Raw genomic sequence first — 24,561 nt, 5'->3', positions numbered from 1 at the left:
TAACCAAATCAGTCATGTTTTATTGCTGCTCTTTTAGAGTCTTTAAAAACCTCAGGGAGTCCCAAGCGCTGTGCCAGAGCAGTGTCACCCTGTCCCTGTCACTAATACTGTCGCTTCCTCTCGCGCTCCTTTGTACTCTGCAAATTGTTTGATGCCTCTTACTGTACTTCTGTGAAACCTTCCTGCTGGATTGCATGGATGAAGGATTAGGTATATAAATAACATAGCTAAAGAGTGTACTATACATAAGTAGGGCCTCTTTCAGAGCATGACTGATAATTGCTATGTTTGTAAATTGACTTTTTTTTAATTATTTCTTTTTAATAATACTGTCTTCCTTCCCTTTTCAGGGGCCTCTTGGTTTGGATGGCAAACCAGTAAGTAGCACCGAGTGCCAAATGTAACATGTCTTTATTCATGCTGCTCTCCAATAGATAGGCAGAATCTCAAATATTACTCATCTATTACTACATACATAACTGTTTAGGAGACAAAATTATATTTAGAAAAAATATTCTGTGGTCTGTAACACATGCAAGTTTAAACTCTGAGCCAGAGCTGGCCGGCATAGCTAGAGGTGAGCTTTTCTTTACCTGTCAGCTCATCTCGGCTGCTTCTTCCCCTTCTGTGCCAGCTCAGCTAGTGGAGACTTTGCAGATGGGCTACAGACCAAATTTGGGACATAAACTCCAGTAGCACCTTGGAAGAAGCAAAGTCAGTAATCTTGGTTGCGTGCTTCTGGCACTACAAAGTGGTATTGTAGAAATAATTGTTCCCAAACTGGGTTCATTTGCCTCCAAAGGAGCCCAGGTGGGAAGTGCTTGAGAGTGCCCGGTGTCCACGCAATGCTTTGTGGAACAGCCTAGACTTCATTTTATGAGCTATTTGCTTGACTTCATTTTTGCTTGGAAGCCCTTTGGATACTCAGGTGCTCCACTCTTTTCTTACTTGTTTTACAGAAACACAGACTTTTTCATTTTTATGCTAGCCGAACACTAGCCAGCTCTGATTCCTTCAGCTGGGTGGTTGCTACAGGAGGTCGCAGCTCTGTATTTTGTGTCCAAATCTTACTCTATTCCACCACGTTCACTAGAGGGCACCATCTGAAACCTTTTCAAGCTCTGGTCCTAAACCAACTGTGATTTTCAAAGCGGGCAGAAGTCATTCAGTCTTTGCAATCAAAAAGTTACTCCAGATACTTACTTCTAGCCAGTTGGGGAGAATTTTGTTATAGCTGTATATTGCTGTGGTTGGTTTTTATCCTACCCCTGAAGATGATAAATGTGAACGAAAAGAAATCTAGAAATAACGTGTTAGAAAAGAAAAAATCCCAAGAAACTGGAAGGCCAGCTCACACCGCTGTGTTCAGAGCTTGGCTTTGAATTAGCAAAACCCCATGATGGAAGAGCAGCGCAAATCCCAGCAGCACACTCCTGTGCCCACTGCCCTTGGCACGCACGTGGATGCAAACGGCTGCGAGTTGTGCATGTGCGCTGGGCGGGAGCGAGACCTCTGGGTGAGAAGCAGGGAAAATCTCAACGAAAAAGCAAACTTATCAAATGGCCAAACTCAAACCAGACTGTTCATGATCTCTTCGATGAGAGCAAGGGGCCAGCAGCCTTGCTTAGAGCCAAATTAACAGCAGGAGGGATGCTGCACAGCAATGCAGATGCTGCCGTTGCCAGCCTCTCTGCAAACACCATGAATTGGGCTGAGCCCCAAGATTCAGTATTTTTCTGTGCTGGAAGGAGGATGCAGCACAGGCACATCAAAGTGTGGCTCTGCAGCTTCTCTCTGGGGCTGCAGCGTGTCTCTGCCTGCCTGTCTTATAGAAAGCTGCTTAGAGGGAAGATGACTTATGTCTTCAGCAAATAGGCCAAAGAAAGCAGCCCATCCTCCTTGTTTATTTCAAACAGATGTATAATTGTTGTAATGATATGCTAAGCATGTGTTTTTCTAGAAGTGATTTAATACTTCAAGAAATCTCTTGCATCTATTTAGAGTCACGTGCTTGCAAGCGGCTGTCACGCTGCCTGCCCTGCCCTGGTCCTTCTCCAGTCCTCTGTCCTGGCAAGAGCAGGCGGGACCTCGTTGGTGCTTTTCGGTAGCGTGCTGTTCATGTGAAGCAGTGTATAATTTAAAATAATAGCATGTATAACTTAAAACAATAGCAAACATGGCTCAGGTTTGTGAATTGATGAATGCAATCTCCTTGGTTTTGATGTTGTGTGCATTGGTGATTCTGCTGTTTCTCAACTCGGATCCTTCTTATCTGTTTCCAGGGACCTCCAGGACCAAAAGGGGAAAAGGTAAAGACTGCATTAACATATGGCTTTTGGGGAAGCAGCTGTATGTTCTCCTCGTGCTGTAATTCTTTCAGTTCAGGTTACCCCAATGCACCAGCATGACGCTACCACTGGGTTTTGTTGGGACGTGGAGCCGCGACAGCAGGTTCTCGGGTTGCTTTTAGATGAGCCCCGGGCAGGGGAGGGCAGAAAGAATTTGTAAAGACATAGGAGGAATAAGTATGGCCTTAAAGCTCATCCATGCTGCAGGGTTCCTGGTAACCCCTTAAGGGTTAGGAGAGTGGCATACAACTCTGTTCTTGCTTTCCCCCAAGACCAAGGCTGTGGGCTCCATCGCTCTGTGTTTGCATGACATCCTCCCATGAAATTAGAGCAGCCAAAGAAGGTCATTACTGTACTGAAAGTGATGTTAATCCTCACATGTGTAGGACATAAGCAGTTGCTAGGGGAGCCTTAGAGTTGGAAACAATCTGCTATTTCTGATTTATTATCTGTTTCATCGCCTGCCAGGGCAGAATCATTCCCTATTGTGTTGTCTCAAGCCCTTCTCCTCCCTGGTTTTGAATATGTTAAGCAATAGGACTCTTGCCACTTCCCTTGTGTGCCGTTCCCGCGTCCAGCTGACCCTATGCTCGGTCCTTCGTCGTTGAAATTTGAACTCTAATAGCTGACCCTTGCTGTTTTGCCTGACGCACAGGGTGAAGCAGGGGACATCGGCCCAAGGGTAAGTAGTGACACGGCACATTGATTTATTCTAAAATCTGGTTGGGCTTGGTCACCACACAAAACAAGGCTTCGTGCAGCTTTGTCACTGCAAACTGAGGCATGATAACAGTTCTGGAAATGTTTAATTTTGCTATTGGAGCTCTTTGTGGTGGTGGTTTTCCTAACTTTGACCAGGTACCTCATGAAGGTTTCACTTTTACTGGACTTTCCTATCCCTGATTTGCTCTTCCAGTGTCAGAGACAGACTCCGTGTTTCTCTTGAAGCTGTGCTCCTTGTTTGTTGGCATTAGAGCACCCGTACGTGCTAAGACCTGGTGTCCCAAGGAAGGCCGGGCATGGTGCTGTGCAGGACGGAAAGTTCCTCCTCTCTTGCTGAGCTACCTGCCTGGGAGCATAGGCTGCCTTTGATTGAAAATAAAGGGTTTGAAGTAACTGTATGATGAAGGAAAACTGTTTTGGCAATGGCAGCAGTAACACAAAGTCTCCCATGTTGGGGTTGAGACAGGAGGGCTCACTACGAGGTCTGCAGTATTTCTGAGGTGGGCTCCATCACAGTAACAGAGGTGCAGTTGGCCGTGGGTTACAGGCACCTGCTGGAATGGAAGCCTTGTGGCAGGGATGTGCTGGGATGCTGGTGTACGGGCCCCGTGCAGAGGCCAGATTTGAAGCTGGCACCCAAGAGCTGGCTGGGAGGTTTAGATGCAATTGCTGAAAATGTAGCCAGGACCTCAGTGGTTAACGTTGGGCAGAGATGCCTCAGAGTTATTTTTCTTTTTTCCCCTAGAGGCTGTTAAGTCACTTTTTGGTGGTGTGTTCTGAAGCAGCTCCCAACTGCCTTGGGTGCCTTTGGAAATGTCACCTTCAGGCTCTGAAATTTCTCTGATAGATTTATGCCCTATGTGGCTGAGGAGGGGCTCGGCGTAAGGTCTCAACCTTGTCTAAGTGCCCACCCACATACTCAGAAAAGGCTTTAAGAGGTGATTCAGCAGCACATGGGTGTGAGTTTTCAGTCCTTGGCTAGGGCTGTGGATGACTTCGGCGTTGGCGACGCGGGTGATGCCAGAGGATATGCTCAGTCTCCAAAGCCCCTCTGGTCTGTGCTGCCAGACAACACGGGAACCCGCCTCCTGCCGCGGCTCCTAAATGTGCTGCGGGAGATGCTCTGGGGTCAGGCTCTGTCTGGACTCACAGGGGCGGGTGCCAGCTCCCAAGGTAACGCTTGTCCTATGTTTTAATCTACAATAAAAATATGTGCTTTTTTTTCTCCTGACATGCATTTGTCAAGATTTTGCTTTACTTTTCCATTTATTTATGTCTTTTTGCACAAGAGTAAGAGAAGGCTCACAAACAATTTGTGAGGAAAGGGAGAGAAACAAGCCTGGCAGAGCTATGCCACAAGTAGGTCTAGCAACTGGTGCCTGGCTTTGAAAATAGCTTCCTTTAATGTCCCCAGACACTCAGGGTTGTGGATTGGATATGAAACTTCTTAATACCATCTGGTCCAATTTTTTTTTTTTTTCTTAATTTTGTCTATCTTCTTCCTCAAGTTTCAGTGGTGGCTTTGTTTAGCTGATTTTGAAAAGATGTATCACAGCAAGTCATCGCATCAATGGGAGGATAAATAACTAGGAATATGTCCAATGCCGCATCCCTCGTAAATGTGCATGTCTCTGGGCAGTGGAGTGGGGATAGAGTGTGTCAGTGAACACAAAAATATTATCATTAGGAATGATAGATTAAAAGAGAATAATGCTTGGGGCAGCTTTGGAGGGACTGTCTGCAGTGGAAGTGAGATGAAGGCAATGAAGGATTAGCTACTGAATATGTTCATGTCTGCGCTGCTTCTCTTTCTCTCAAATAACCACCTGCTGCCAGTGTGGACAAAAAAAAGAGATTATTGCACGTGTGAGTGTGCCTAATGCAGATGCTGGAGGGCGGTTTTGGAGAGCTGAGGAAGGAGTTCACATTGGGTTGTCTTAGGCACTGAAGCTAACGCTTGCAAACGGCATCAGGGAGGCTGTTGCACAGCCTCACCTAACCAGGATGGAGAATAAACATACTCAAATATACCGACAAAATGCATGGAAGTGTATTTACAGGGAGAACAGATTCCCTCTGCTCTGGGGAGGAAAAAGAGAGTCAAAGCAGGATGCTGCCAAGGCTGGGACTGCTGTGCCCTGATGTTTGTGCTTGTATTTCTCTCTTAAAATCAAACATATTGCTACACCTCTGAAAAGGACTGGTTTTATAAGCCAGACTCGCTCCCTGAGCCAGCACTGGGGTGACCACTCTGGATTTCTTACATTAGCTTGGGCTATCTTGTTCTTACTGATGGTTCAGGTGTTTAGATAGATGATGGGATTGATGGATTTTTGCACATCTGGGCTAGGGGATGCACAGTGCCTGTGGCAGCAGCGCTGGGTTTGCTCTCAAGAGGGAGAAAAGGGGCTTCAACTTGTGAGAGAAATGCTCTTGTCTCCAGTGGCCCTTGCAGCATGCTCCTGCTCGATGGCCAGCGCCAACGGAGATGGCACCAGTAACGTCTGCACCCGTATGCTCAGCTGCTGTGGGACTAAACGCTGGCCGGCCACGTGGCTGAACCGGCTCTGTAGCTACAGGCTGGAGTTTAGGCTGCAAATAGAAAAGTACCTTCTTTTCTCTCTTACTTTTGGCAAGAAGATAAGTGCTTGCCAAGCTCATGGTGTAGATGAAAGCTCAGCCCAGAAAGCGTCCTGCAGAACTCAAAGCCAACAGCGAGATGTATGGATTTTTACTTTTACCTTACTTTAACTTCTACTTTAACTTCTACTTTAACTTCTACTTTTACTTTATTCCCTATTTTGGAACATTATGTTGAAATGGCTAAATCAAGTAGTCTAAAGCTGGAAATTGCCAGTGTTCAAGGTTTCTGTGCCCTAAAACTCCATTGCTACACAGGGTCAGACCCAAAGGCCAGTTAGCCCAGTGTCCCGTGACCAGATGCATCAGGAGAGTGTAAACATGGAGCAGGAACATGGAACTCCAACACACTTAACTTCTCTCCTGGAGCCTGGTTATCCATGGCCAGCATGTTTCATGGGCCAGAGATGGTGTCTCTGTATTTAATAGCCCTCAGGGCTATTTCATGGGCTTATCTGTAATAGGGATTGTTTAAAATTAAATGTGCGATTGCTGGATTTGGTGGGATATGGTGTGTTTGGCCTCGGAGCAAATGCAGATTGTCATTTCCAACCTTAACGATTCTATGATTCTATGATTTCACATGGAAACAGATAGTGCTGGGCTTGGGAGGTGTTTACTTGGATGATGTTCAGCAATCTGAGGGATAAGAAAAAAGTTTCAGTTCCTGTCTTGCTCCTTGGGCTTTTCTGAAAATCCCACTTAATGCTCTTGTGTAGCTTCATGCACATAAGAAGCCATAAAATGAGGTTCTTTGGGTCTACTGCAAGACCCTTTGCTTGCAGCAGAGCCTTTCTGGTGGTTCTGCAGTGCCTGGAGGGACTGGCCAAGCGCAAGGGCCCTGTGTCCCCATTAATTTCAATGTGGCATCATCTTTTTTCGAAAATCTCGGGATTTCAGCATTGTTCCTCCCCCAAAGAGCTGTATTTATGTGAGGGCTGAGCTAAAGCCTCTCTCTACAGCTTGAAAAAAAAATCTTGGGTGGGGTTTATTTTCCAGCATTGATTATTTTTTTCTGTATGACTTTGCTTTTCCCCTCCTTTTCTGAGACGACTGCATTAAAACACCCGTGCTCAAGGTACCTGCGCGCGCTTGCTGCTGAGCCTGTCCTGGGAAGCTGGGCAGGCAGCAGGCTTGCCTATGCGATATTTACCCCAAATTTGAGTTTTGGGGTTATCTGTTATTTGTGTGAAAGGTTTAAAAGCTCCCTGGGCAATTTGGACAAGAGGTTTGTTCCTTAGAAACCTTCCAAAATCCCCATGGAGGATGTGCTGTGTGTTCCCATGGGGTTTCTTGTTGCTTTGCTCCGTCCCTTTGGTCCTCCTACAGATGTGGGCAGGGATGGACAGGGAAAAGGAGACACAAGCAGTGTCCTGAGAAAGGCAATGTCTTGCTTACTGCTTCTCCCTAGACAGATAAGTGGAAAGGCTAAAAGACAATGGCAATGACTACTGACATGGTCTGAATACATTGTTTTTGCATCATATAAATCTGAGAGATTTATCGGCATTTTGCAGGCTGGGGAATACATCGGTATTCATTTTAGCCTCTGAAAAAAAATATAATATTTGGTCTCGGGAGAAATGCTGGGATATATCCCCTGTGGGGTTTACTGGAATAATACTTGTTATTCTGCAGAAAGCCCTGCAGTAGGGGAATCCTCTGTACCCCAGCTGCTTTGAATGTCCTATTGTGCAGTAAACTAATGAAAAGATACTTGTTTCCCTATGTCTGTTTACTGCTTACCAAGCTCCAGTGTGTCCAGAATGTTAAAACAACCACTGTTGGCTACCTAGGTTATTTCCTCCTCATGCATCAATTAACTGTCGAAGAAAAATTGATATATATTGTTACAGCCTTTAAAACTTATTCTTCTGCTGTGCTTTCATCTTAAATTCTTGCTCTTTCCTCCTCTGCCTCCCACTTTACCTGGCTAGATGGTTTTTCCCCGGCTCAATCACGGATTTCTGGCTAACGATCAGCTTGTCTTTAGCCGACGAGTGCTCAAGGTAGATGTATCGGATCTGCTGCCACTGGTTTGCTGTGACTCTTTGAGCTGCTTTTGTTTCTTCTTTCTGGCTGAAAACGCACTATTGCTATTTTAAATTGTCACTACTGTGGCTATGTTCAGAGGTGCTTGTTGGAGCACGCTTGAGTGAAACCCCATTGGAATTTAGGGGGAGTTTTGTCAGAGTAGAGAGGCATAAAAGTGATGGGTTTTAGCATTTGGTCCTTTGTGAGAACTGGGAATCAAGCAGCAAAGTCCTATAAATGTTCATATGAACAGTGCTGGTATTGTAAAATAAAATGCATTAAAAGTAAAGTTGTCTAAATTCTCATACTCTAAACGTGACGTTTTAATTAGGCAAAATTCAGTGGGAGACTCTTGACGTAATTAGATGCAGTGTTCAGCATTTGCAATAGGATTTTTTTTTTAAAACTATGCAAATGATTTAGGAGCACAGATCTTGTTGAAAGGCCGTGGGATTTGTGCTGCTAAGTCACTTAAGGACTTCTGAAAATCCCACACTTGTCCCTGATTTGAGGGTGGACCCTATATTAAATACAGCCCTCATACTGCCTCGGTGGTAACCCTTCCAGATATTGCTAAAAGATTTACGAGGCGGCCTTTCTGTGAAGCTTTCCATTGTGCAGCCACATGGATGTGCCCAGCCACAGCCCTGGGGCTGGGCTGCGGCGGCCAGTGGTGGGTCGGGAGCCGATAACTGGGTGGCGAAGCCCCACGGGGTGCTCCCCTCCGGAGCGGGCACCTACCAAACCTTCACAATCACACGGAGATACAGCTGCTGCTTTTTTCTTTGCATCCAAGCAATGCAGGGTGTGAGCTACGCTGGATGTTAATATATGACCTTGGCTGTATTTAAAGGATACTACTAAGCGCTACTTTTTTTTTTTTTGTGGTTTTTTTAGTGTGGTCCACTAAGCTATGGAAGTGTGTGCATGCTCCATGCCAGCATGTTGTTGGGTCTGGGTTATTTCTGGGTGCTGTTGAATTGGTGTTTTCCATGCAGACAGTCACTGGCCAAGGGCTCAATGAGATAAAACCTCGTTGGAAGGCATTTGAGCAAAATCCTGGTTAAGGAACCAGACCCAAAGGGCGTGAAGTGGCCATGAGCTCCCAGCCTTCCCAATTGGCAGCTGTAATTAAATTCCTCCAGGACAGCAGAGGCCAGGGTGCTGATGGCCCCGGGATGCAGTGCATGTGTCACGGGAACCCCATGGGCACCACTCGCCATTGCCGCTTCATCTCACCATGTCTGTGTGAACTTCTTCCAGGGTGATCAAGGTCGAGATGGAGCCACTGGCCCCCCTGGTCCGCCAGGACCCCCAGGTGCCCGGGGGCCTCCTGGCGACACGGGAAAAGATGGCCCAAGAGGACCTCCAGGCCCCCCTGTAAGGACGGGAGATGCACAGCGAGCACATGCCAGGCAGTCCCCAGCCCAGCAAGGGAGAGGAGGGTGAAGGGTGTCCCCTTCCCCAGTGCTGCCACACCAGACTTTGGGTGCCCAGCCTGGGCCAGTGGTTGGGCTCTGATGGCTGCTCGTACAGCAAAGCTTTGGGGCATGGGGCCAAGGGAGCAGGAGGGGACCTTCCATCTTCAGTTTTGGAGCAAAGAGCTGGACCTGAAGCATGTATTTGCGGGTGTGTGTTATAACTCAGAGAGCCCAGAGGAGATCTCTTCCCTGATCTGTAGCCTTCAGATGACCTGTTGCAAACCTCCAGATCACTGGCAATTCCTTTAATAAAAAAATAGGCCGCGACGTAATGCTACTGAATGTCCTAATTATTACTAAGTGTTTTGGAGAATGAGGGATAATAGTTTCAATGTTGGCCTTTTTATTTTTGCAGGGTTTCAAAGGCGAGCCAGGAGAGGATGGCCTCATGGTTAGTATTGCCCAGGAGCATCCGTGTGTGCGTGCCCCTGACTTTACATCATCACCCTTCAGCTCGCTGCAGCAAGTGGCTTTGTGTTGTTGCTTATGGAGGCCAAAAAAACCTCATGGGAAATTATAGATGCCCTAAAATGGATGTTTGTCCAGGGGTACCTGTGGCCTGGGGAGAAAAGAGCCCAATCTTTTTCCCCTTGGCTCCTCTGGAGGGATGTGCTGCTCCTGTATCCCCACTTCTGCCTCTCTGAAGCCTCCTGGCATTGTAACTCCAATTCACTAAGGTCTAGGATGGATAGAAAGGTGCTTATTATACACAAAATACACAAGCCATAAAAGAATATTTATTATTTACTGGGAGCACAGAGAACTTACGGCTGTATTTGTAAGAGAAGATGAGAAGTTGGCATCTGTGTCGTTTTTTTTATGGGAATTAAAGTACTCTTGGAAATGTTTTCATCCTGTTACACTCTATTGTCAAACAAGTATACCAACTACTCTTACATTCAACAGGGTGCCAGGGGACCTCCAGGACCAAAGGTGGGTAATAAGGAATTTCTTATCTGTCTAATTTTAACACTAATTCTTGAAATATTGCTGCATAAGCGGGGTGGAGATGAACATACATATTTCGCACTGGACTTGGACTCATCTGTATTGATCAAATACAGAATTTCTAAGGTATCAAATTAGCCATTGACTTGGAGCTGCAAATGTCTGTCTGAATGTGTCACCTGCACAAAAAGCACAACCATTGCCCATGTTAAAGCCTTGAAATGGGGGTGGAGGGAGCCACGGGGGGCTGGAAGCGGGTGTGTTGTGGGAATCTGCTTTCTTGTGAAAGGGGATAAAGAAGATCAATATAAACTGAGTGTTTTAATTTTACAATTAATTTTCAGTATCCATACAATTGATCTTCTTTTCTGTTATGTCCTTAAACTTCTTTCTTCTCTGTGTGTGTTGCTGTTGAAGGGTGAGCCTGGCATCCAAGGGAAAAAGGTAAAATGGTGATTTTTTTTTTTTTTTTTTCCTTTGCTTTGCTTGGTGCTCAACTACGGAAACCATTGCTAGAGACGGATGGAGAAGCTGTGGCTGTCTGTACCAAGCCCTTCCTTGTGTTCCCTGGCATTTCTCGCACATGCGACCCCAAAGCACGGGCACAGTTGTGCCTGCAGCCTGGTTTTCATTACAACAAGCAAGCCAGATGCTGCAATCACATCTGCCCAATAGACAAAGAATAAAATAGCAAATGCCAAACAAAGCAGTAGGTCTTGAGCCCTTTCGCTCCGATAGTTCAAGCTGAACTGAGAAGTGCCTGGAAGCTGTTATCTGCCCACGGGCCCCCATGGTGGGTTTGAGGTTCCTGGGATGGGCATCGCCGCACAGCACCTCGGTCTCGCGGAGACTGCCCACTCTCCTTAAGGACAGGCATGCTGCTTGGGCCAGCATTGAAGACTGCGGGAGATTCACGTGTCCAAGCTCTCCACGTTTTCTTCTCATGGTGCCATCAAGTAGTGGATAAATCACTGCCTTTAGCTGAAGCCAAAGCCCTGACAGGGCCCAGCCTTTCCCTTTTACTGCTTTACCCCAAAACTGACATGGCTATGGGTGTTTTTCAGGCCAGAATTTGGCTTAAAAATTTCATAACTGGCCAGTAAAGTTAACCTCTTCAGCACGTGTGAAGTGGTTTTACTCCAGAACAAGGAAGCATGACAAGTGAAATAAGAAAATCTCCTCCCGGCAGATGGGTGTGCTGGTGACTTGTGGTGAAGTCCATGAGGATGGGTGGCAGCTTGCAGGAGGTCTTTGGTACCTAAAAAGCCTAAATGGATTAAATATCTGATTTCTATTAAAGGTGGGAGAGCATCTTCCCCAGGGCACACTGTAAGCAAATTCTGGGAGATGCCCATCCACTGCCCCGGGAGCAGAGGAGGCAGAGGCAGAGCTGGGTGGGAGCAGAGGACCATGCTGGAGCCTCCTGGGCTCCGTGCTGCAGCTTTCCCCCAGCTTCCTGCAAACCTGAGTGGGTCTCAGGTCTGCACAACACTCAATGGGGTCAAATGATGTGTTGGATCCTGATGATAAGTGTGTACAAGCTCTTTGTATTTCACTTTTTGTGTTTTACTTCATCAGGGTGATGACGGGATCCCTGGGGAACCAGGACTTATGGGCCCTAAGGTATGTTCTGCTCTGTGTCCATCTAATGCATGTGCTTGGCAGTATCTTTTGCTATCTGGTTTCTTGGCACAGTATCACAGTTGGGGCATGCTGAGAAGCACATTTCTCCTCTGACATGGGGGGGGGGGGGGGGAAGAGAAAGAGAAGCATAACCCACCCCTCTGCCACGGTAGCATTGCTCAGAAGATGTTTGCAAACACAACTTGTTGACTATGGCAGAGAATTACCATTTAGAGGCTCCTCTTGCAGAAGTAAATTGGGGGTTGTTGCTGGGGGTGGCCTGGAGCTGGGGTTCGCGATGTGGGTTTGCACTGCCCAGATCAGGGTGCGGCGGGCTCTCTGTGGGAGCCTGCGCCAGATGCTGTGGTTTTGAGGCTGATTTTATGGCTAAAACAGCCAAACTGTTAAGCCTGAAAGCTTCATTTTTATCTCAAAAGCTCCCCTCATGCACCTAGGCAACATGACGTATTTCAGGCTAAATACAGAGCTTTGCTCAGTCACGTATGTAAAAGTAAAGATAAAGCAAGAAAATTATAACCTGAAGAAATCTGTTCTCCATCCTACCCATATAGCATTTGTCGAAATTGTCTTGTTTTCAGGGAGAAAAAGGAAGCACGGGTCCCAAGGGAGAGAATGGCACAGATGGCTTGCCAGGACCCAAGGTAAATAAAAGTCCATTAGCTGGGAAGTTGGGCACAGCGCTACTGAGGCAGAGGTTTCAGCTGAGCGGGTGTTTTAGGCCTTTGCCTTCTAAAAGGCTCATAAAATGCCTAAACTGAAACAAAACAGGGGGACGTTAAGGAGTATTTTACCTTTTCTTGGTGATTTAATGAAAGCTGGATTCAAGCAGAGATCAGTATAAGAGTTTTTAAAATCGTCTCCCTGCATGTTTTTCATTGAATTTTTTTTCCCTAAGAGAGCTAAACCTCTGATCACATTTTGATCTGCTGTATTGATGACTGTGGTATCACTTCAAAGCCCCGAGCACTTACGTGCCGTCCTGTTCTGCTGACCTTCATAACTGCCAAGAAATGCAATAAGACAGTCTTGATATGTTAAGTTGTGCTGATGGGACCCGGACAGCATCCGCGGGCTGTTATTTCCCCCCTCAGCTGCTTCTTATTTAGTAGGATCTGTATGCAGTCGTGTTTTCTGTATCAAACAGCCGTGGCCCCTTGTCGGGCAGGAGACTGTATAGGATGAAGAAACATGGGCTCAAGTGACCCTTAGCCATTTTTTTCTAAAACCATAGCAGTAGTGCTGGCTTGTTCCCCCTGGGATCTGCTGAATTGAGTTTTCTTATGGAAAGTCTTTGCATTTATACCACTTTTTACTTTTTGGAGGGCTTTAATTTGGCCAGCAAATGGATTTCCATGGGTATGGCAAAAGGTACATTTTTTGAATCCTGAACTGAATTTCAGGTCACTGCTGTGGGAGTGCTACTGCTTTCCGAAACTTCCCAACTTTCAAAAAAAAAAAAAAGGGGGAGGTGGGGAACAAAAAAAAAAAAAATTTTGGCACAGCCCTTTTCTTTAAACTCTCCCTCAAAAATGGTTTAAACGTGTCGGCTGAAACTTTCCACACACTAAATTCAGCCTAAAGCAAGAGAGAGTCATGTGAAACTGCACAAAGAGCCGGAGCTTGGCACGCTCGGAGCAGGCAGCGGAGCCGGGGAGCGGCACAGCACATCGCCATCATGGAGAGCTCAGCCCCAAGCGGGCCACTCTGCTCCCTCTGCAATGAGACATTTTCTTACTATAAACTTGCTCACACCAATGTTATTTTTTGCAAAATATATTTGCTCTGAAGTCAAATCTATTTTTTTTCTAGGAGAAGCAGTTACTTCTTGGTGCCATACTTTTTTTTTTTATCTAAAACATATCTTGTAGTTACAGTATTTTTAAGATAAATACTCTATATTTTCCTTGGTGTCTTTGAACCAAAAATGTGTTTTTGATTTTCAGGGTGAACCTGGTGAGAAGGGAGGAATTGGCTCCATCGGACCCCGGGTATGGATGTTCAGGGTTTTGCTTTTTTGGTTTGGAGTCGCGTATTTGCCTCGACCTGAGCTGTGCCTCACCACCTCTTTCTGCTTAGTGCGTGGTTGAACCGCTCCAGGATCAGTTCAGTGCTAGAAAACAGAGATGGTGCATATTTAAACAAATCATTTTGTAGGTACCAGATGCTGCCATGGGAGATAGCTCTGGGAAATGCAGTCAAGTCCCATTTTCTCATCAGTGTGACTGTCCCGTGACCCTTTTTTAGCAGGAGGGAAGCTGCAAATAGGGTAATCAAGTGAGGATTCTGATGCACTTCTCAGTTACACAAATCTATGCCCTTTTGAGGTTTGGTTGGATGATGGTTACAGCTGTCAGACTAGGAATTGATTAAATCAGTGGTGTTTGTAAGGTGATAATCCCCAAACACCTGGGTGTCAGGTCTTTGCTTTCATACCACCTGCTTCTCAGATGCTGCAAAAACTAAATAGGATTCGTCCCCGATTGCAGGGTCCCCCCGGCCTGAAAGGGGAGCAGGGCGACACCGTAGTGATCGACTACGACGGCCGAATCCTGGATGCGCTCAAGGTAAGCCCAGCACCGAGGCCATGCCGATTCCTGTGGGTTAATGGGAGAGGACTGAAAAACTGCTGAGCTCTGCCGCAGGGACATTGTGGCACCCTGTCTGTCCCTGTCCTGCTTCTGCTTTCCGAGATCTCGGTCTCAGCACAGAGTTGGCCGGGAGGGAAGAGCTTATTGCATCTGGGGGCTGAAGATATTTAGGATGTACCAGCAAAAACAGTGGCAGAACTCAGGCTGTGAACTCAGGCTGGGTACCAGGCTTGTAGGATCCAGCTGTGGGATGCGAGTTAATATTCTGCAGGTAAAAGCAACCTGACGCAGCCTGTGACATATAAACACCTGATGCAACGAGTGTGAGCAGCCAAATTACACCTTAAATGCTGCCGGCTGCAGTGTGTTATTCCCACGGCATGGTGCGGAGCTGTGGTTTTCACTGCGCACCCTCTGGAGCGGTTTTCTCTGCAAGCAGCGGTCGGGATGCGGGAGAAAAGGAAATGGTGCCTGAGCCCCTAACCGGCCCGACTGAGCAGTGTCCTGCCCGTTTTCCTTAAGAGGAAAGCTGAACAGAATAAATACTTAGTTACAGACTTATTTGAGAACTATCCTAATTGTTTTATGACAGGCTGCAGGGATACACAAAGTGATGGTAATTACTGTTTGCCAGATGTCTGCATGGCATGCAGATTTGTGAGTGGAGTTTGTGGAGTGCAGTGGTCAGAGAGACTCCATCAAATGTCTGGAGACTTCATCTGCTGGGCCCAGACCCTCTCCCGTGTTCTGCATGTGGAGATTGCCGAGGGGCACGTCATTGAACCTCGCTAACTTTGCTCTTTTCCTGCTTATGAGCCGTTTTCAGTGTTTGTGCAGTGACCTGTCTCACGAACAGAGCTTTGGAAAGGGGTGGCTTTGCACAGCTTCCAGAGTGATTAAATGTAACAGCATTTGAGTATGCAGTCATGGAAAAAGGTGCTTGGGGATGTGATACGGTTTTGTTTTTCGGCTGAGCAAGACCATGAGTTTTGCTGTTTGAGATAATTTGCAAGTTCCAAAACATTTGTTCATCTCAAGGCAGTTCACAGTCTCTGCACCCAGCAGTGCCCAGGAAAAATAGCTTCCTTAAGCATGCAAGGTTTTCCTGCTATTAGTGCTCACACAAATTCCTTTGTTTCCCCTCTTTAATTGCACCTCCCCGGCCAGTTGTTGCTGTTTTCTGCAGGATGCTTCTCCCCAGCCCGGCTGCCTGGAGAGGGGAGAATGCAAAATGAGACCACCAGATGTGGGGCCACACCTCTGGCTAAAGGCATTTCACCTCTTAGCACATGTCCTGCTGCACCTGTACACCCGGCTAGCTCCAGTTGTGTTTCCTTTTGCATGAACACCCCATATGCTGGAGGGGCCCTTGGGACACTTTATGTTAGCTGAGCTCATCGTGGTGGTTGGGCAACCCCGGTCACATGAGTGTCTGTTGTAGATCGTGGTTGCTCCCAGCTCATCCCCAGCAGCACAAGGACAGTGTGCCATATTCATGTAAGTCATGCTCATGCCCAGTTTGTTTGCTGTGTTTCAGGGTTCACCAGGTCCCCCAGGGCCACCGGGCCCCCAAGGAGCTCCAGGTCCCAAGGTGAGCCCAACCTCTGCCATGCAGATGGTGTTTCCTAGCGAGCGACGTGGTTGTTGGTGGCTCTCCAGGTAGCAAGTCTCCCAAGCCAATGCTGGCTGCAGAGCTTGAGACTACGCATGGTAAAGGAAGTGCTATTTAACACTTCCTCAGGCTGAGAGGAGGTTTTTGCACAAAAGCCAAAGTTTTGCAGGCCTTTCTTTGGTCTCCAGCTACTTCCAGAGGATGCTGTCCCAGAAACAAATCCACTCCCAATCCTACACCTGGCGGGTGACATCCTGGCCCTTCCAAGCTTTCCTCCTTGCACGCAGCGGGAGGCAGAAGTAAATGGGAGAAGCAGTTGTGAGGAGGGGCCGGCGGTCCCAAAAGCTGTGCCAAGCCGCCCTCCAACCCACCCTCCCCATGCGCTTCTTACTGCCCCAGCACTGTGTCAAAGTGGGACCGCACTGTCCTCCCGCTTCGCAAGCAATAGCCAGTAACCTACAGTCAGCTGTAGTTTCTTTAAAAGAAGAATTTAACTTGCAGAAAAGCATCTCTTGGAAGAACGGGATGGGGCAGGATTTCGGTATCACCCAAATTCGGATGAGCCGGTAATGCTGGCACCTCATTGAAACCTCCTTGCTGCTGCTCCTGAGCCTGGCAATGCCAAGCCCATAACCACAACGGTTGATAGCCATGAGTAATTAATTTCCTTGCAAAATGCTTTCCTAAGATGATTTCTTGATTTCACTTACCGTGGGCTCCCCTTTCTTTGTGTTGCTTCAGGGAGAGCTCGGCTTGCCGGGTCCACCTGGACTGGATGGTGAAAAGGTGCGTGGGGCATGGCTGGATCAAGCGAGACCTTGCAGGAGCCAATTTAAAAAGAAGTTTACTGTGTGTCCCTGAGAGCTGCTGCTGTGAAAAGCAAATCTCAGCCTGCCAGGAGCAAGCTCTGCCTCATAATGTTTAGCTGCATCTCCTTGAATTAATTGCCCATTGCTTACAGCCCTGCGCTTAGCCATGAGCATGTAGATGCTGCTTGTGGCCACGTCTGCCGAGCTAAAGGGGCTCCTTTCACAAGTGGTTCATCAGACACTGCCTCAAATTCTGTTGTAAACCTTCCCAACCCTAAATGGCTGCAATCCCTGCTATGGCCCAGCCAAATTCTGCTGCGCCTGCAAAATTGGCATATGTAAGTTTTAACGTTAAAACATCTTTTCATGAGCTCATGCTACGATATGGAGAGAAACAACAGCAAGGCAGAAATAGCTGTTGCAGGCATTTTTAACAGTTTTCTCCTAAGCAAGTTGTTTTCTGTAATTTCCAGGGTCCCAAAGGAGCAAAGGGTGACCAGGGCAGCGCAGGGATCGCGGGACAGAAAGGAGAGACGGGAGAAATGGGCTTATCGGGTCCACCGGTACGTCCCTGTACATCTGCTGCTTGGTTCTTTAATGCACTGGTTTCTGCAAATGCTCAGTATGTGGCCAGGTTTGCTGATCTAGGTAATGGCCTGTCCACACTGCGTTGCTGCGGAGCTGGAGGATGCGGGAGCTTTTAATTTTCTTTGCTAATGATGATGATAATGGCTTATTCAGAAGGTGATCTAAGCTGGTACCAAGGAGGAGAAAATCTCCTGTTCTCAAACAGTCCCGTGGGGATGAACAAGAGCTTCGCTTGAGCCAAGGCTGGAGTTTAGAAGAAGAGAAATGTATTTTTCTCTCTTGTTTTTGCTCTCCTGGAAGATGCACATCTGTGTTACACTTTTATCTTTTAGGGAGCAGAGGGGCCAAAAGGAGACAAAGGAGAAAAAGGAGACACGGGGTCGCCGTGTTTGCAGAATAACCATGTAAGATCCCGGCATCATAAAGCCTCTTCCGCGACGCAGGGTCAGGCGAAAGCGGGGTGCGTGGGCCGGAGCCGTCGGTTCCGTATCCATCAGCGTAGTGGAGGGGAACGAAACCCAACTGTCTTGTACACAACCTTTTCAGACCTGTCTTCTACAACCCCTAAATGGGGTTTATTTGTTAGGGAAGAACATTTTGCACACTTGGCAATACAAAGTTACTTTAGATTTTGCATTAATGGTTGACATATTGGATGCTGCTGTTTTGTTCTAAAAACATACTGGGCTCCTTGCAGTTTTATAGGATTTCTACAGCGTTTTCATCTTATTTGCTCTTTTTGCTTAAAAGAAAAAGTGGTGGGTTTTGATAGTTTTTCATGAATGATATGAGAGCTCTAATTTTGTTCTGGTTTGTGTTTGGTTTTTTGTTGGGTTTTTTTTTGTTTGTTTTGTTTTAATCAAACAGGCTGGTTTCCTCCGGTCCGTGCGGAAAATTGCATCATTTTCCAATACATCCGTTTTGTGACTGGCAAATACACTGAGTACCACAACTCACGCCTCTCATTTCTATCTTGATTCTTGTGCTTATTAAGATTCATTTATTTATAAATCCTACAAGCAGCCCTTTGATTAGCAGATATTTTGATTAAAGCCATTAAATCAGAGGGCATTAAATCATGATTCTGGGCCATGTGAGGTTCCATTCCTGAACTGTCTTCTCTCTGTGCCCAGCCCCGTTGACGTGCCATTTAATTCCCTTCTGCAGATCATACCCGAGCCCGGACCCCCTGGATTACCTGGCCCTATGGTAGGACTCTGGAAAGCGGCTTGTGCAATCAAGCATTGCTGCAGATTTGTTATTGCATGTGATTAGTTAAGGACGAGGGCGGTTTGCTCTGTTTAATCATTGTGGGCTGCTGTGAATCTGGGGAAAAAAATCAGGGAAGCATTGTGAGATGGAATCACCTGGTTTAGGAGGTGTGGCATCTGTGGCATCAGCATCTGTGGCACATTTTGCAAATAACCAAGTTGTTCCTTGAATGGGGAAAAGATCAAACCTTGTGGGATGGGAAAACCTGTTCCCCCCATGATGGTGTCTGTATTCCCACAAATTTGCCCAAGTCGATTAAGTTTTTTGCCATCAGCTGCAGTGGGAGAGGATGCAGGCGGTGATGAACATTTTTGATGCAGATATCTAAGGTGTTTCGTACCTATGATGCTCCAAAAGGCTGAGGAGCTGTCAAGGGCATCAGGAAGGTCAGGATGCCTCTGCTGTGTCCAAGATGCACCTTGAGAGACTGCGCTCCAAAACCAGGCAGCTTTCCCAGCAGTGTTTATAACCTGGGAGGTGTCTCCAGCCCTGCCCAGGCTTGGAGGGCCGTGGTGGCAGGGTGCCGCCCTCCAGAGCTTTTGCTATCACTTGCTTCAGCAAAGCTCTTGCAGGGCTCTTGCTCCCCAAAGCTCGTGTTGCAGAGCTTTATTGTTGCATGTTACACAAAGCGGTCCTTTTCAGTTCGCTTTCCCCCTGATTTGACGTTGGAGAACCAAATAAACTGCCACCTGTCTTGAAAAGAAATATTTGGCCATTGTCAGCCCATAATTTGAGCAAGAAATGGTTTGGGAAGCAAACTTTGGGGGTTGTTTTTAAATTCTGTTTTTTCAAATGCACCATTGTCTTTCCCACAGGGTCCTCCTGGAATCCAGGGGCCTAAAGTAAGTCAATAAATTAAATGTCACCCACTGTTTCCAGGCTGCCAGTGCATTATTTACAGGCTCACAAAGGCCTGTCAGCTCTGGGGACTGATATTTTTGTCACTGTTTGTGACAACACATCCCTTGGTTGTGCTGTTCAGCAGTTGGCGTTTTGGAAAACAAGCCATTTTTCCTTCCAAACATATTTACTATCTTAAATCCTCCTCCAGCACGGAATCCTGAGGGTTGGCAGCATATGCGAGTCAGAGTTTCCAAACCCACAGGCTTAAACCTGTATTTTCAACTATTTTCTTATCTGAGGAAAATGTTAACGGCAGCGCGGGTACGAGCATCCCAGAGACGTGGGAGGAGGCGGTGGATGTGCGGGCTGGCTGTCCCAGGCAGAGCTGTCAGGTCTTCTTGGTTGATGCCATTTCATTTATGCAGGGCTTGGACGGTGCAAAGGGAGAAAAAGGCGACAGCGGTGAGAAGGGGGACCACGGCGACACTGGACCCGCTGTGAGTCGTTTTCCCGTATCTTATTTCTGGCCATCGACAGAAACCTGCCTTACAGCAACTATCCCGATGCCTTGTTTCTTTTTTCCTTAAGGGTCTCCCCGGTGCTCCAGGGCTCATCGGTTTACCCGGTACCAAAGGAGAGAAGGTAATCATTGGTGTGGGAAAGGAGCCGGGGATGCTGTGGAGTAATCCTAAAATAGGGGCTGATAAAACCCCTGCCGGAGTGGGTCCAGACAGAACTGCAGAGCCGGGCTTACTGGCACTATCCCGATGCGTGGTGAGGAGCTCCCAGGGGCTGCTGGGCAAGCCCGTGCTGTCACGACCGTCGTATTTCACCAAACTGGATATAAGTTTGCTTGCAACACCAAACTCAATACGGCATGTCTTAATTTTTATTTTTACAACTGCAGGGAAAGCCAGGGGAGCCAGGATTGGATGTGAGTATGGAGAACGTTAATTGTGATATGTAGAAACATGAACATGTATGTAAAGGCCATCAAACTGTTTGAGATTTTTGGAAAAATGTAGCTAACACTGTACAGACTACTGTCCCTTAAACATGCTGCCCATGGAATTATGTCTGTAGGAAAGGGCTTAGTTCAGACCAGTTGCCGGACCACTTCCACTGCACAGCAGTGACTGTGCCACACCGTGTATCGCTGCTCAGCTAACAGTGGCGTGGGGGTTTCCCTTTCCAATTGAGAATATTTGTATTGGATTCAGTGAAACAAAAATCCCCAATAGATGTAATTTTACTGGGGTAGGTAAAGCACTAGCTTTCCCAAGAAATCGCTGAGATACCAAGTGAACAAGAAAATGTCATATTCTTCACCATGGGAGGATATGTTGATGGCTGGAGTTGTTGAACTGAGATGCCAGGACATTCACATACTGAACTTACAAACCTCTTTTTTTCCACCTAAAAATTGTCGTGATAGGGTTTCCCGGGTCTCAGAGGAGAGAAAGGAGAGAGAAGTGAAAGAGGGGAAAAGGTGAGTGGGTTATGGCTGTAGAGATACTCGTGGGGCAAGCGGGGCAGGGGCAGGACTGGCCACTCTTTTTGGCAGGCAGTGATGCTTGCCCTGCGTGCTGGTTCCCTCTCCAGCCTCTGGGGTTGTTGCTATAAGGCCTTTTCTGTGGCACAAGTATTTGCATGGTCCCAGTATAGGGCAGGACATGCAGTTAATTCCTGCCCACTTGGAAGTGCTTTCTGCAAGCTTGTCCCCCCACCAGCACAACCACTGTGGGAAAATGGAGCAGCCTGACAGCTCCAGGTTGCAAAGAACTGCTAGTTTTGGTTTATAGACCTTGAAAATGGATCCAAGTCAAATGTTTTGTTACAGGGATCCTTAAATAAAGGGGTGCCCAGCTGGAGGCAGGAGCCCAGCTGAGTTGCTCCCACTTACTGTCAGATACCAACCTGGTTTCTAGCAGAAACCGGTCATTTAGTCATTCTGTTATAAAATTACCTATTCAAGTATCTCCCCCCAGCTTTAACTGAAGATTTTCACAGTGATTTCATTACTCAGTTGAGGTTGCACTAGTGCAAATGTCCCTACCCTGGGTGAGGTGTGGGACTGCAAGCGCTGTGCGAGTTAAAGGCGAGGTGCCACCCCTCCTGTTGCTGATGTCTTCCTGTTGCATCAACAGGGTGAGCGAGGAATACCAGGGAGGAAAGGAGCCAAAGGGCAGAAGGGGGAACCAGGCCCTCCCGGACTGGATCAGCCGTGTCCTGTGGTAAGTCTTTTATTTCACTCATCTAAGCATGCGTTGCTGGGACTGAAAGGGAACGCAGCTTTGCAGCCAGGGAAAGGGAGGGAGGATTTGGTAGTTCTTTATTTTGCAGTAAATCAGAGCAGATGGTTATTGTTTTCTCACTTTTCTTAATGGTTTGTTTTATCTGCACTGCTGGCAGTTCACTGCTCGCTGTAAGGGCTCCTCTCTGGCCAGATGGGAGCAAGCCACAGCAGTAAAAATAAAAAATCTTTGTGTAAAGACCTTCTTATTGTAGTCAGGAACAATGGGCTTCAGTAACGTTCTTTGAGAGATAGCGTGCCCGGGTGAAGCTGCTGGCCTGGCTTTTGAGTACGTTTGAAATCGTTGAGTAAGTTGATGCAGTGGATGGGAGGCGATTTGAAAACAAGGTCAGCTCCATGCCTTCATCTCCGCAAACCAAGCGAGGGATGAGCCCGGCTCTAGCTGTCCCGTGGGGGGAGGTGCGTTGGAGTTGATAGCATCTTAGTACTGCCAAAGATAGGTGATGTATGAGCTGGAGCTCCCCAGGCTGCCAACAAGTGCCTCTGGGAGAAGAGACCTCCCCGTGTTTCTCCGCCTGAGATAGCAGCTTGCGGCTCAGATCTGTTCCTTCTCAGACATGTCCCAGGCCGCTGCCGCGCAGTGTACACAGAGAGGCTTTCCAGGAAACCTCCTGGGTGTTTGAGCCTGAGGAATCTCCTAAGTCCACTTCCAGAACCTCTCATTCCTTTGATAGGGCCCAGAAAAAGAAAATCTGTAATGGTTTATAAAAAGTTATCTGGCCTGGTAAAATATTCATTGCTATTTTTCATATAATGACTAAAACCGGAGAGATCCTTTCCCTAAAATGCTTTGAGGCTGCAGGATGAAAAGAGGGATTCGTATGAGCTACTGAACTAAAACTACTTAAATGTAGCTGTTAGCCCCTAGTTCAGCTGCACCTAACTTGTAGTGCCAGGTACCTGCTCCAGCATGCTCCAAAAAACCCATTTCTTTCCTAAATGTGTGACTTTTTCTCACCCCGCCAGCACACCTATGGCAATCAAAGCTGTTGCACAGCTCCACTATACCAGCAAAAAGCTCCTTCAGTCACTATGTTTTATTTTGCTTGGAGATTGAATGTGAACTACAATTAAATTTTTCTTTCTCATGATCACCTTTCCTCCCTCAACACGCTGGATGATTTAACCCTCATCTTTTTCACTGTGCTGTTGCAAACATGAAGCTCTGGTTTGTGTAGAGAAGATCTTTCCCAGATGACAGACTCTCTGTGCCTGTGAATCCCCTACCATAAAACCACTCTGCTCACTTGCTGTATCATCAGAAACGGAGGTGTAAAGTTCTGGACCCATCCTCCTCCGCTGAAATACGGGTGTCTGTCTGAGTAACTCCCATGTCCTTTATCATTCTCAATAAGCAGTTATTTTTTCAAACAGGGAGATTGTAGCATTGCAGGCAGCAAAAGGGATGCAGGTTTACCAGGCCTGGATGGGGTGAGCGTGCCCTGCCCTTTGGTACAGTATCTGCTGTCTTGCATGGCTTGTGTGTGTTTCTGCTGTGGCCAAGCTCTGTCCCAAGGAGTGAATCCCTCAGGGGAGAGGAAGGACGCAAGGCAGCAGAGCTGCAACAGTATGTTTCACTTTGGCACTCAAGGGAAGGACGCCAGTGCGTTCAGTGGGAGGTCACGTAGGGGATGCTTGCCCCTTTATGATAACAGATGCTAAAAATGAATCCTGGTTTCTCTCAGCATGGATGGCCCAGTTTGGTTCCCCTCATGCCTGTGCTGCTGCAGCCCTTTGAGTTTGGGTTTTGAAATGCTTTCCCCAAACGAGCAGCCGGTTCTGCAGAGCGGTGGCCGGGGGTCACCGGCACTCTGGGCACGGGCAGGGCGCTCGCTCTGTCGGCACGCAGCTCTGCCCTGCGCAGCCCAGGTTGAAGCCCAACAGCTACACAGGAAGGTTCGTGCTCTGCTCCCCGACCAGGGCACTGCACGACTGGCTAAAAAAGCTCATTGTTTTATTTCCATTTTTTTAACCATAGAAAATGCTGCATGCTAGATGATTTGCAGTTGTCTTCAGAGAAACAAAAGGGCAGTAAGCTGTCTCTCTTTCAAAAAGTTAAATTACTTTCATATGTGTCAAGGAAACCAATTACTAGCAGCAGGCTCGCTTCAACTCTTTGTATTTACTCCTTAGAGATATTATATTTACCAACTATTCCCCATCTTAACTATATAGAAAACATGAGACCTATGTATATTGAAGGCATTGTAAACTGCAGTCGGTGATTTCTCCAATACGTAACTACTATGTGACTAGTTAGTGAAGCACTTGCACGTCTTCCTGCTTATGTACGTGAGGGTTAGTTGCATGTTGGCTGGGAGTGCTGTCTTCGTTCTCCACCCCACCGTGCGGTGGGGGCTTGCTGGGTTCTCGGCGATGGCTTTCAGTCCAGGAGCATGAGCATGAGCCTGACACACAGGTTGCAGAGCTCTTTTTAAGTTGACGAGTCATTTTGGAATCACTCGAGTGAAACGTGGTAGAAAGGCGTGGAGTTTTATGATGGCCAAAATAAGCATTTTGAGGGCACGGGAAGAAGAGAAAGTCCAGGGCAGAAATCAACCCTGCGACCGCTGGTGTTAGGATGCGCTTTAACAGCAGGTCAGGATCTTTCTAGGTCAAACAACTGCTCTGTGCCTTGTCCCCTTTACCCTTCACCCCCAGCCAACTCTGGCAAATGTACAAGTTGCACATTTCTTTTTTTTTTTATGAATGCTTAT

The 24,561-nt window shown here is 47.1% G+C and overlaps 1 protein-coding gene across 1 annotated transcript; it reads left to right on the top strand.

Moving 5' to 3' along the window:
* The first annotated feature begins 356 nt into the window (after positions 1–356).
* LOC104018447 (uncharacterized) lies at positions 357–24,545 on the top strand. Its single transcript, XM_087753727.1, has 24 exons — positions 357–377; positions 2,283–2,309; positions 3,004–3,030; positions 7,649–7,720; positions 9,009–9,125; positions 9,582–9,617; positions 10,133–10,159; positions 10,592–10,618; positions 11,753–11,797; positions 12,397–12,459; positions 13,762–13,806; positions 14,305–14,382; positions 14,999–15,022; positions 15,944–15,997; positions 16,760–16,804; positions 17,301–17,390; positions 17,748–17,819; positions 18,583–18,624; positions 19,503–19,529; positions 19,956–20,027; positions 20,119–20,172; positions 20,438–20,464; positions 20,966–21,019; positions 21,678–24,545. The coding sequence occupies exons 4-24, from the start codon at positions 7,649–7,651 to the stop codon at positions 21,912–21,914; spliced, it is 1,308 nt and encodes a 435-aa protein (XP_087609853.1). The 5' UTR covers positions 357–377; positions 2,283–2,309; positions 3,004–3,030; the 3' UTR covers positions 21,915–24,545.
* The last annotated feature ends 16 nt before the right edge of the window (positions 24,546–24,561 follow it).

Source organism: Nipponia nippon, unplaced genomic scaffold (genome assembly GCF_047370975.1).
Source record: "Nipponia nippon isolate SJK-2023a ecotype South Korea unplaced genomic scaffold, ASM4737097v1 scaffold_17, whole genome shotgun sequence".
NCBI classification, from domain to species: domain Eukaryota; kingdom Metazoa; phylum Chordata; class Aves; order Pelecaniformes; family Threskiornithidae; genus Nipponia; species Nipponia nippon.
The sequence above is the reverse complement of the archived record's forward strand: the minus strand, read 5'-3'. Positions and strand labels throughout refer to the sequence as shown.

What these genes read in the sequence shown, in the direction of transcription:
- LOC104018447 (XM_087753727.1), top strand. Translation starts at nt 7,649, where the DNA reads ATGGTTTTTCCCCGGCTCAATCACGGATTTCTGGCTAACGATCAGCTT. An exon ending in GAGGACCTCCAGGCCCCCCT is followed by an intron (nt 9,126 to 9,581) that starts GTAAGGACGGGA and finishes TTATTTTTGCAG; the next exon opens with GGTTTCAAAGGCGAGCCAGG. An exon ending in TTGGCTCCATCGGACCCCGG is followed by an intron (nt 13,807 to 14,304) that starts GTATGGATGTTC and finishes CCCCGATTGCAG; the next exon opens with GGTCCCCCCGGCCTGAAAGG.